Below are 12,219 nucleotides of genomic sequence, written 5' to 3' on the forward strand. Positions count from 1 at the left end.
AGACCTGGGAGCTGCTGATGTCTGTTTTTGACTCTGTGGGCAAGTTGTTGCACTTTGTGGCCTCAGCTTTCTCCCGGGAGAAGGGTGGTGCTGGAACCACGCCTCCTTTGGTGCTGTGTGGTGCTATTGTGAGGATTAAGAGACATCACATGTGCCAGTGTGCTTCTCACTTGAAAAGTGCTATATCAGTAAAAGCAATATATTTTTTAATGTTTTCTCTCTTCTTTCCCCATGAGAAAGTCTTGTGGGGTAAGCATTCTCATCTCCTCCTGTGGGAACATCTGAGAGGTAGACTGCAGTGCCTGGGCTGCCACATGTGGATGGTCGTTCAGGCTGGGCACTGCACAAGGGCACTCATCCATGAGGGCAGGAGGGAGCTGAACTCTGGCTCAAGCCCTGGAATCTGCACGTCCTGGTTCAGAAAGAGGTGGGGGCGGGGTGCTTTCTCTAATTTGCACTAAAGCATGTTGGGGCTAGCAGAGGCCTGCCACTCACACACATTCTCTTCCCACGGAGGCAGAGTATAGAGAGATCCAAGTATGAATTTCCCATTCTGCTCTTCATTGCTTACCAGTCTTAGATTGCTCTGGGCTGTTCTGGAAGGAGGAGGAGGTTGAAGGACGTGTCAGATTGCTGCCAGCTCCAGCAGCCCCCATGAAACTAAGAAGTGCTGCTCTCCTGAGCTGTTTTCCCCTCTGCAGTTGGCAAAAATTGAAAAGACATCCCACGAGCAGGGCTGTGGAGAAGCACCCTTCTCCTGTGTTGCTGGTAGGAGGAGAAAAATGGTGCAGCCCCACTGGAGGAGAATTTGGCTTTATCTGATGAAACCACACATTAGTTTACCCTTTGACCCAGCAATCCCACTTCCATAAACCTACCACAGAGACATGTGGTAGGAATAGGAAGCACAGTTAGAAGGCTATTTGTTGCAGCAGTTTATTAGTAACAGCAAGATTGTAATGTCAGTCCGTGGGAGACTAATTGACTAAGTTATGGTCTATCCATGAAACAGAGTACTTTGCAGCCACTAAACAGAATGGGGACGGCCCAGCGCCTGGCCCAGTAAGCCCAGGGCCGATGGACCACCGATCTGCACCGAGTACTCCATGCCTGGTTTCTCCAGCATCGCCACCATGAAGAAAGTGGTTCAACAGCTCTGGCTGGAGGCTAGACTTGACTGGGTGAAGGTTTCCCAGGCAGCTGCAGATTTGAAACAATTCTGTCTGCTGAATGCTCAGGCACTCTGCTGACTGAAGTATCTTCAAGTACAAATCCCTCCAGACCCCAGAAAGTCTGTTCCTTTTTGCAGCAAAAATAATCTTTACAAGGTTTTCTAAAACCACTTTTCATAAGCCAGTGAATATTCAAAGGAAAGCTAAATTTGAAGCCTGTACAAATGTCTCTTGCTGTAACATGGGCCATACTATACAAACTTCTACTTTTGTTAGTCCTTAACATCTACCTGTCTGAATATTCATGAATTTCTGTTTCACAAGAAATTATTTTATGTACACTGGTGGCAGCATACAATAAAATCTTAGTGTAAAAACATTTTTTAAAAAATGAGGAAGATTCCTGTGAACAGACATGGAGGGATTTCTAAGATTTACTGTTAAGAGAAGAAACAAATATATGTAGTAATAGAGGGTATTACTTCCATTGTGTTAGAAATGAGGGAACGTAAAAATGTTGTGTGTATATATGTATTGTATTTGCTTATTTTTGCAGAAAGAAAGATAGCAGGACAAATCAGAGACTAATGAAAATGGTTAAATGTAAGGTGTAGGTGGGAGAAAGATAAGAATAGGGCTTCTCTGCAAGCAACTTTTTAATCTGGTTTTGACTCTTGGACCACATAAATGTTTTTTCAAAATTGTGAAGTTTTTTTAAGATTTATAAAAAAATAAAACCCCCCAAATTGAATAGAAACAGAAACAAATAAGCTGTATATCAGATTGAGAACCACACAGAGAGTAACTTTTCAACATGTGCTCTGGTCATACAGTTTTTAACCGCTCTATTGAATTTCATACTTTAAGGCTCACCTATTTTTAAAGTGTACATTTCGGTAGTTTCTAATATATTAATAGAATTGTACATCATCACTAGTCAATCCAGAGATCAAACCAGTCAACCAGTCAATCCCAAAGGAAATCAAGCCCGAATATTCACTGAAAGGATTCATGCTAAAGTTGAAGCTCCAATTATTTGGCCACCTGATGCGAAGAGCTGACTCACTGGAAAAGACCCTGATGTTGGGAAAGATTGAAGGCAAAAGGAGAAGAGGGTGGCAGAGGAGGAGATGGTTAGATAACATCATCAACTCAATGGACATGAATCTGAATAAACTCCAAGAGATAGTGAAAGCCTGGCATGCTGCAGTCCATGGTGTTGCAAAGAGTCGGATGGTGCTTATCGACTGAACAACAGCATTATCTCCAAAATCTAATTTCAGAAAATTATCATCATCCCTAAAAAGAACCTTGTACCCATTTGTAGTTACTCCATATACCATTTATACCCAGCCCCCACTGCTAATCTACTTTCTGTGTTCTTTGTTTTAATAAATGTATTCATTGTTATATTTTTGGCTGTGCTGGGTCTCTGTTACTGCACAAGGACTTTCTCTAGTTGCTGTGAGTGGGGGCTACTCTCTAGTTGCAGTGCATGGGCTTCTCATGTCGTAGAGCGTGGGCTCCAGGGCATGCAGGCTTCAGTGGTTGCAACTCGCAGGTGGTAGAGTGCAGGCTCAGTCACTGTAGCTCACAGGCCTGGTTGCCCCTTGGCATGTGGAATCTTCCCTGACCAGGGATTGAACCTGTGTCTCCTGCATTGGCAGGGATTCTTAGCCACTGGACCACCAAGGAAGTCCTCTACTTTCTGTCTTTCAATCATTCATGTTTAGTGAGATACATTTTGAGAACCTAAAAAATAAAAACAAAAGCCCTGCAAATAAATCTTAAATTTTATGTAGTAGGTTTATTGTTAGTGGTACTATTGTTATTATAATAAAAATCTGAAACTATTTTATGTATATTGTAGAATAAGGCAGATATATTAAAATATTAAATATTACTAATATTCAGAATGAGTTTCACTGTAAGAAAAAATGAAATGCAAATATAAAATAAATAAAGGTAAAGAAAACCTTGTATCTTAAATATGAATCAGAAAGATCAACATCAGTGTGAACTCGTGAAAATAATATATATGTGTGTGTATATATATATATATATATATATATATACACACTCTATATCTACTGAAAGAGCCTAGAAGTTCTTTATGGAGAAGGCAATGGCACCCCACTCCAGTACTCTTGCCTGGAAAATCCATGGGCGGAGGAGCCTGGTAGGCTGCAGTCCATGGGGTCGTGAAGAGTCGGACATGACTGAGCGACTTCACTTTCACTTTTTACTTGCATGCATTGGAGAAGGAAATGGCAACCCACTCCAGTATTCTTGCCTGGAGAATCCCAGGGACAGAGGAGCCTAATGGGCTGCCATCTATGGGGTCGCACAGAGTTGGACATGACTGAAGCGACTTAGCAGCAGCAGCAGCAGAAGTTCTTTATAACACTCCTGTAGCAATGAACACACGTAAAGCCTAGATCTTGGTTTCTAAACACCATTCCCTACAAAAAACAAACAGAGCTCCTTGAAGAAGTATTTTTATTACAGGTCTGGGTCAAGGAAAGTACAAGGATTCAGAGACATCTTTTATGCCAGAAAGCAAGGACGTAATCAGTAGAGATCACATCAAAAGGACATAAGAAAGAACTCCCCCTGGCCAAATTTGGGGAAAATCTGAGCATCCCAATGAATAGTGGGTAGTGGGTTAAACACATTGAATTAAAAATTATAAAAACAAGCCCATAAAATGTTTTTTGTTTTTTTTTTAAAGAGGCAGGTGGTGGGAATACGGAGAAAGGTTTTCTTTGTGGAAGAATGTCAGCTAGTAATTATAGATGGAATGATAGAATCAGAAAATCACCATTTTGTTGAAACCCCAGGGTAATAATTGATTTGGAATGATGATGGAAAAATGATCATTGGATGCTCAAAACACTGGGTAAAATATGTTGAGTATGTGGTAGGCACATAGATCACTATTGTTTATCAAAATATCTTATATTTTATTTATATTGATTATTACAAAGGAGAAATTATACCTATACAATGCAGAGATCTGAAATCCACCACCTTAACCCAATGATCAGACATCATCCACATCGCATTCTTGCTCAAAATGTTTAACCTGACTCTGATCATGAGGAAGCAGTCAGACAAACCCAGAGTGTGAGACATTGTATGAGGCAGTGGGCCTGGACTCTTCGAAAGAGCCACTATTATGAAAGGCAAACAACAATAAAAATGTTGGAGTCTATTTTACACTAAAAAGATTAAAGAAACATAACAACTGAATGAATGGTGTGAACATTGATTAGATCTTAGCTTTTGAAAAATTCTATGACAGACGTGGGACAATGGGGGGAATGTTTGAGCAGAGTCTGAACGTGAGATGGTGTTTGGAACTCTTGTTAATTTTCTTAGGTGCCATAATGTTGTGTGTTGTGTGGTTATGCAGGGGAAGACCCTTATGCTTAGGAGAAATGAGTTGAAGTATTTAGCAGTGATGTGTTATCATGTCTACAGAATACTCTCAAATAATTGAGCAATAATAATTATAAGTGATAGAAAAGGGAGAGAAAGCATATATGGCAAGATGAGTTTAAGTGTATGATGATGGATGTTCATTATTTTCATTCTACAACATTTTAATAGATTTGAGCAGTTTCAAAATCAGTTATAGGGAGGCCTCTAAGTACACTGTGCTGGGGAGGCTGTCGCATCTGCCTGTGCTCTGTTCAGGCTGGGGCAGGTCCCCTCCCCTGCCATCTGCACACAGCCTGCCTCACTGAATCATCATCTCCTGTTTCCTCTCAGGTGAAGACCCCCTTGTGGATGACCAAAATGAACGAGATATCAATTCAGTTGCTGGTGTTCTAAAACTGTATTTCCGAGGACTGGAAAACCCACTCTTTCCTAAGGAAAGGTTTCAAGATTTGATATCTACTATTAGTAAGTATTTCCCCAGTGAAATGATCAGTTCCTTGACAAATCTTTATTGAAGTGGCACTCCAGGCTTATCACTGCAGGAGGGGTGCTGTGAAAGACGCCATATGGCTCTTGTCCTCCTGGAACTTAAAACCTAGTTGTGGAAATAACAAGATGGTTTACAACAGAAGGGTTCATGGGCACGGTGCACCTCTGGGTATAGGAGGAGCTCAGAATAGAAGAGGCCAAGGGAGCCTTGGATTCTCAGATCACACCCGAGAGGGAATGATGAGTCTTCCAGGAGGACTGGACTCGGGGATCCTGGGAAGGTTGGGGACACACAAATCAATGGGACCAGCAGGAGGGTGTCCCACCCAGTACATGGTATTAAAAGACTGGGAGGGTAAAATGCAACAAGAAAGAGAAGACATTGAATGCCTTGCAGGGATTCCAGAGCTTTTCCCTTTGGGCATTAAGGGAGCCACGGAAGGTTTGGGAGTAAAGTCAACAACTTGACAAACAAGGGAAATGATAAAAAATACATTGACTGGGGGCTTCTTCTGATGTTGCTCACCGTCAAGTCCTTCCTGACTGGTATTTTCTGTGGATAAAGGCAATAGCCCAATCTCAGAGCTGAAGTAAAGGCACCTTGACTGTAAGATGCTGAAATCCAAGGCAACCTTTTGGAAATACATATATATATATATTTTTTAAATAAACTTCTAATTTTAGAATATTAGAATGCTAGTATTTTGGAATAAACCCCTTTTTGGAAATAAACTCTTTAATTTGAGCTGCAGAAAAGTTGCCCCACACTCAGGTTCACATATGGATGCTTCTCACAATGTTCTCAGGGATATTTGCAGCCAAGAAGGTGTGCCAGGAGGTGATTAGCACCAAGAGAGGCTTGAACCCTCTTGTTTGCCTTGAGTGAAAGACGCTTCCTCCATCCGCCCTTCTGCCCTCATACTTCCTGCTCATCTTTCCAGATCCACTTCAGGCTCCAGACCACCTCTCAGAAATCCCAGGCCACAAAGGCACAACCCTGTCTGAGCCCGGTGTCCCTTGCTCAGCCGCTGTTTCCAGAAGCTCCACTAGTCCAGTTCCAGAGCAGGGCCCTCAGCAGACGTGGTCTTCAGCCTCTGGTACAGCCTCACAACGTCGTGTACCTTGAATCACAGGAGAGAGGAAGTCCTTTCTCAGGTCCCTCCTAAAGCCTTGATTGTACCAAGGAGGGACCCGTACAAGTCAGTCTCCCTGCAGATCAGAAAGGGCAGGGCCTCAGGTTCAGAAACTTGTATGCAAAACAGTGTCTGCCTATCATTTGGTAGCTTTGTTTTGCTTTTGTTTGATCTATTTTTATCTTATCTTCTAACTATGGCAAGTGATCCTGGTTTCTCATTTGCAGGGTGAGGTGAAGTCTCCTTTTTTAAGGAAATGTATTCAAGAAAACAATATTAAGAAGTGGTGATGAGGACATGGAGGGGCCCGAATGAGGGGCAGTGGGCTCAATATATGTGTGAGAGTCTTCCCCTCTGTGCGGAGACCTGAGTGAGGCATCAGGCTGTGAATGGAAGTAGGCTGGAGCGTGCTGAGCAGAGGAGAGAATACCCAGTGTGTGCAAAGGCCTGGGGCAGGGGAGCCTTTGGCGGGAGGGGAAAGTAGATAAGGTGGCCTGGCACAGCTTCTCCGTGGGCACCACTGGTGTTCAGGGTAGAGCAGTGCCTTTTGTGTATCCCACACATTCAGGACACTTAGCACCTTGGCCCCTGGATCCCAGATAGCAGTGGCATCCTCTAGTCACTGTGACAACCCCAGAGAATGTCCCGCATGTTTGAAAGAGCCCCAGAGGTCCCCTCCCACTTCATCTGAGAAACATGGCTCCGACACTTTGAGAAGGGGCGGCAGCTGAGAGATGCAGCAGGCAAGGGTGGTTGAAGCGCCATCACAAAGGGCCTTGGATGCAGAGGAGAAAGGTGGAGAACTGTGTTTTTGAAGGAATATGCTGACAAAATGTGGAGGCTGGAGAGAGGAGGGACACTGGGAGGGAAAATCACGTTTTTGTCTGAAAAGGAAATTGACCTGGGCTTATGCATCAGCCCTGCAGATAATCCTTGCAGCTTTTGTAGCTCACTCTTAGCACGAGCTCTCTCTCTCTCTACAGAGACAAGCCTGCAAAGCACTTTTTTCTCCTTACTAAGTCAAATCTGCTGCCTCTGACTCTGGCTTGACTGATAAAATGTCTATATCTCTAGGGCTGACCTGAAAACAGGGGTCAGAGACAAGATCCCAAGCATCACCAGGCTCTTTGAACAACATACAGCTCAGGAGGTGGTTATTTATTCAGTGTTCATTTCCTGAGCACCTACTCTGTGCCGGGCCTGTGCTGCAGCTGATCTTTTTAAAGAGTTTAATAAAACCTGGTCCCTGCTTGTGTTTGTCGAGACTCATAGCTTGTAGGTGACAGAAACTCAACTTACAGTGATGTAACCTGTAAAAGGGAATATATTGGCTCATATACCTGAAAAGTCTAGGTCCAGCTGGACCCAGACCTCATATGACATCTGTAGGAGTCTGTCCCTTCCATGTCTGTGATGCCATCACTCCTGGGAATCATCTTCTTCCCACAGAGCACCCAGCTGCAATTCTTCCTGGTTTCAAGAGGGAACTTCTCTCTCTGTTTTCTCCAGCCAAGTCCCAAGGATCAACCCTGATGGTTCTGACTAGGCCATGGACCCCTCCCTGGGCCCCGCCCCATGCCCAGGGGATCATGATGCCAGGGTCATATTTCCATCTCTTGAACCAAGTAAAATTGCCTCCCCCTGAGCCACATGGACTGATCTCACAGGTGAAAGTGAAAGTGTCAGTCGCTCAGTGGTGTCTGACTCTTTGCAACACCATGGACTGTAGCCTGCCAGACTCCTCTGTCCATGGGATTCTCCAGGTAAGAATACTGGAGTGGGTTGCCATGCCTTCCTCCAGGGGATCTTCCCAGTGCAGGGACTGAACCCAGGTCTCCCGCACTGCAGGCAGATTCTTTACCATCTGAGCCACAAAGATCTCACAGGTAGGCTCACAAATGTTGTTTGCATGGGTCTGTGAGGATGAAAGGTGCCCTGAAAAGCCCCTTTTGTTACAGAACTGGAGAACCCAGCTGAGAGGGTGCACCAGATCCAACAGATCCTCATCACCCTTCCCCGCGTGGTCATCGTGGTCATGAGATACCTCTTCGCTTTCCTCAACCAGTGAGTTGCCTGGCCAACAAGGGCCCCTCTTTGACTCAGCCCTGGCCTCCTTGAGGAGGGGGCCTTTGCAGAACATAGAACTCTCCAAAGAAAGAAAGTACAGGGGAAGATTCACCTTTCCCTGGCTCATGGGTACTCCTCTCTCATAGCCTCTCACAGTATAGCGACGAGAACATGATGGATCCCTACAACCTGGCCATCTGCTTTGGGCCCACCCTCATGCATATTCCCGATGGGCAAGACCCTGTGTCCTGCCAGGCACACGTCAACGAAGTCATCAAAACCATCATCATCCATCATGAAGCCATCTTCCCCAGCCCCCGGGAGCTAGAGGGACCTGTATATGAGAAATGCATGGCTGGAGGGGAAGAATATTGGTAAGATTCCATTCTTCTTAATATTATTATCATCATTGTTCTTGTTATTATTGCTGTTATGCCAGAACAGTGAGAAACCCTTTGATTTTCTTACTGCTTTTTAGTCCATACTCTTATATATATTTTCTCATCTGAGCCTTATATGAGGGATAGGTACATCAGTCAAGACTCTCTTGGTTTATAAGGGACAGAAATATAACTCAAACTGGCTTATGCTAAATGGGAATTTATTTTTAACTAAGAAGTCTGGGATCATGGCTACGGGTGTAGCTGGATATGGGGTTCGACTGTTATCGTCAGGACTCAGTCCTTAATTCTCAGTCCCAGCCCTGTTCTCTTCTACACTGGCTTCATTTTCAGGTAGCCTCTCCCTTGATAGTTTCAAGAAGGCATCTGATAACTCCAGTTTTAGAGCCCGTTCTCTCAGCATCCCCAGTGGGGAAAAAAGCTTTTCCTTCCCAAATGCCTCCACACAAACTCAAGTATTACGTCTCTTCCTGAAGCTTGGGTCTGGTGAACTAGTCACATCAGTTAGGAGATGCAGTGCTGTCGTTGGCTAGGTGAGCTGCAGGCCCACCTCAGACAGCAGGGCAGTGGACACACTTCCCACACTTGTCCTCTCCCACCTAGAGTTCTCTTTTTCTGGCAGAGAGAGTTCACATTCTTGGAGAGCACACCTCTGTGTGCCTTGGTGCTACTCTGGGTCTTGGGAAAAATAGTTTCTTTTATTTTTTTCAATATTTTTTAAGGATGGTTTTAGTATTTTAGAATCTTTATTGAATTTGTTAGAATATTGCTTCTGGGTTTTTTTATTTTTTGGCTGTAAGGCATGTGGGAATCTTAGCTCCCCCAACCAGGGATCAAACCCTCACCCTCTGCACTGCAAGGCAAGTCTTAACTACTGGACCACCAGTAAAGTCCCTTGGGAGGAGCATTTTAGAATCTTACCAGACTCAGGCCTGACTACCTTCCAGAGGCTAAAACCTTAAAATTGTGGTGAAAATAGGACATTTTTTATAGATGAGATGGAGGCAGAAAATTCAGAACACCAACCAACAGAGGCCAAAGGGCTCCTAGTCTGTCTTTCTTCCCAATCCAGGACAACACTCAGCTGTCTGTTTAGGTATTACCCACACTGCTTTCAGCCAGGTGCTACAGGGGAGTTTGTGTTTTGATGATCAGAGCATTCCTGGACTCTTGCCTCGCTTAGTTCTGTGGGCACATTTGGGCAATTGCTTCAAAGAAAGGAAACGTTCCAGCCCCATCATTTCTCTGCAACACCTCCCTGTATAGAAACACGGGCCTGCTGCTCTCTAATCTCATTTGAGGCCCCGGGAGCAGGTCTGTCCCTGTTCTGTAACAGAGATCCAACAGCCAGCAAGCATACTTTTAGGACAAAGAAAAGCTTTTCAGTTTTATAGTTTTTGCAGCCATTACCAGCTTTCTTTTCTTGCTGCAGTATATATATATAATTAGTGATCTGGGAAGATACCTACAGATCATAGCATACTTACCAAAGCACTACATACAATAACCATGCTTTTCTTAATCCCATTTGTGCCCCATTAACTATTAATTACATGGTAATTTTGGACAAATTTTCAAAGCCCAAAAGGAGGATTTGGCTGAGGGTCTCATCAAAGGGGACAACGTTCGTTCATTCCTCGTATGGTTACTGAGAATCTGTCCTGCACCAGGCCCTAGGCTGGGCAACAGGGAGGTAACCCAGCCAGAATTAACCCCTGACATGGCAGGAGGAGGGAGGGGACAGTCAGTTCTAGGAGTAGGGGTCCCGGAGCCAATGTAGGGAGGTTAGAATGGCTGACTGAAGGAAACAGTGACTTGATAGAGACCTGGAGGATGAACTGGGCTCAGCCAGGCGAGAGTGGGCAAAGAATGTGCTAGGCCTGGAGCATGCAGTAAAATAAAAAGCATTTCTGTTTGACTGCACTGTTGCAGGTGACAAGGGGACCGTGAGGGAGGAGGCCCTGTGGGCCAGCAGGAGCCAGGTTATGAAAGGTCTTAAACCATTGTGCAGTCTGGACCTTATCCAAGAGAATTTTTCACAATAAAGCCCATATTCCTTTAAATGGTATTGTAAATATCGCGTCCTCCAAGAAGCCTTCCTTGGCACCCTGTGTAGGTCCCTTTACAGCTCTTGTCTCAGCTCATTGTGCCTATTTCAACTTGCGGCTCTTTTATTTCTCAGCCCATGAGAGCAGGGTCTGTATCTGCACTATGCATCAATGCATGCCCCCTACCTGGCACCATGCCTGGCATATATTACTATATCAGAACTCAATGAATGACTTGATTAAAAAAAACTGATCGGCTGACTCTGTGAATGATCCCCGGCCTCAAGAAGCTTATAATCCAGTGAAGGGGCAGCAGCTGATGAAATTATCCCAGTGCATTAATACTGAATTTTCCAGGCCTGGAGTCACTCTATCCCTATGCCCATGATGGTTGCCAGCCTGCTGGCTACCTGGGCTGCTGTGGGTTTTGCAGGCCACTCTGAGAGGCAGCCCTGAGGAGCCTGCTCCTTGGGAGCTTCAGCCACCTCACTGAGCATGTCGCCTCTTCTCTAAAACAGAAAGCCAGGCCACTTGGATGACTCTCAGTACAGTTCCAAAGTTCTTTTCCTTTCTTTTCTGCCCTGGGGTCTTTTCAAGGATAAACACCAGGGCTTGACTGCCTTCTAGATCTTACAGAACACTTAGGCATCAGTAACCATTACCAAGAAGACAGCCCAGCAAACTCTAGAGCTGGGACAAATGGAGGAGGTTATTCAGGGAAGCTTCCTAATGGGTGAGGGGGCCAGAGTGGTTTTCTGTTAGAAAGATCTGTGGGTGGGCAGATGGAAAAGATGGGATGAAGTGGGCTTGATGTGATCTGGGTCAAGGCTCATAGGTGGGTTGGGCCAGTGCCTGCGAGAAGCCTAGGGCAGTGTGAGGGTACAAAGTCCCCCAAGAGACCCCTCCCCGTGTTTCCTTGCAGTGACAGCCCACACAGCGAGCCAGGGACCATTGATGAAGTTGACCATGACAACGGCACCGAGCCTCACACCAGTGACGAAGGTGAGTGAGGGGGAGTCAGGGCGAGGAGCTCACCTGGGGGCCTTCTCATGCTGCGTGCCCACCTGCCCACTCATGCCCATCCACCTGCTGCACTGATCTGTGCAAACCCCACCCCCACCTTGCCAGCTTTGCCAGTCAGCACATCATCCTCTACAGCAGAGAGAGAGACCCAGAAAGACCTCCAGTTCACCACATCCAGCATGGCTTGCCTTCTCCCCTTCTGTGTCCTGCCTGGCCTGAGTGCAAATTCTAAGTGACCAGGGTGTCCTGAGTAGAAAGCAGGCTCTGTCCTCTGCCCCTCCCCGTGCTGGGCTCTTGTTCTGCACCCAGCATGTGCTGGGACGTGGGGCACACAACGAACCAGACATGGTCATCAAGGTGCTCCTGGTCTTGTCACCTGGCAGCTGGAGAGCAGCTCCCCACCATGCAGGGTGATAATTCCAGACTGCAGGAGTGACCAGTG

The 12,219-nt window shown here is 45.4% G+C and overlaps 1 protein-coding gene and 1 pseudogene across 2 annotated transcripts in view; both read left to right on the forward strand.

Annotated features, from left to right (window-relative positions):
* The window catches only part of SRGAP3 (SLIT-ROBO Rho GTPase activating protein 3), a 246,088-nt gene that overhangs the window by 215,432 nt on the left and 18,437 nt on the right, over nucleotides 1–12,219 (forward strand). For both annotated transcript variants that reach the window (XM_005907082.2, XM_070359891.1), the window contains exons 15-18: nucleotides 4,947–5,081; nucleotides 8,197–8,302; nucleotides 8,452–8,679; nucleotides 11,677–11,756. In XM_005907082.2, the coding sequence (XP_005907144.2) occupies nucleotides 4,947–5,081; nucleotides 8,197–8,302; nucleotides 8,452–8,679; nucleotides 11,677–11,756 (549 nt within the window). The remainder of the gene's footprint in view (nucleotides 1–4,946; nucleotides 5,082–8,196; nucleotides 8,303–8,451; nucleotides 8,680–11,676; nucleotides 11,757–12,219) is intronic.
* Nucleotides 1,036–2,504, forward strand: LOC138984705 (guanine nucleotide-binding protein G(I)/G(S)/G(O) subunit gamma-5B-like; annotated as a pseudogene).

The sequence above is a fragment of the Bos mutus genome, chromosome 22 (assembly GCF_027580195.1).
Source record: "Bos mutus isolate GX-2022 chromosome 22, NWIPB_WYAK_1.1, whole genome shotgun sequence".
In the NCBI taxonomy this organism is placed as follows: domain Eukaryota; kingdom Metazoa; phylum Chordata; class Mammalia; order Artiodactyla; family Bovidae; genus Bos; species Bos mutus.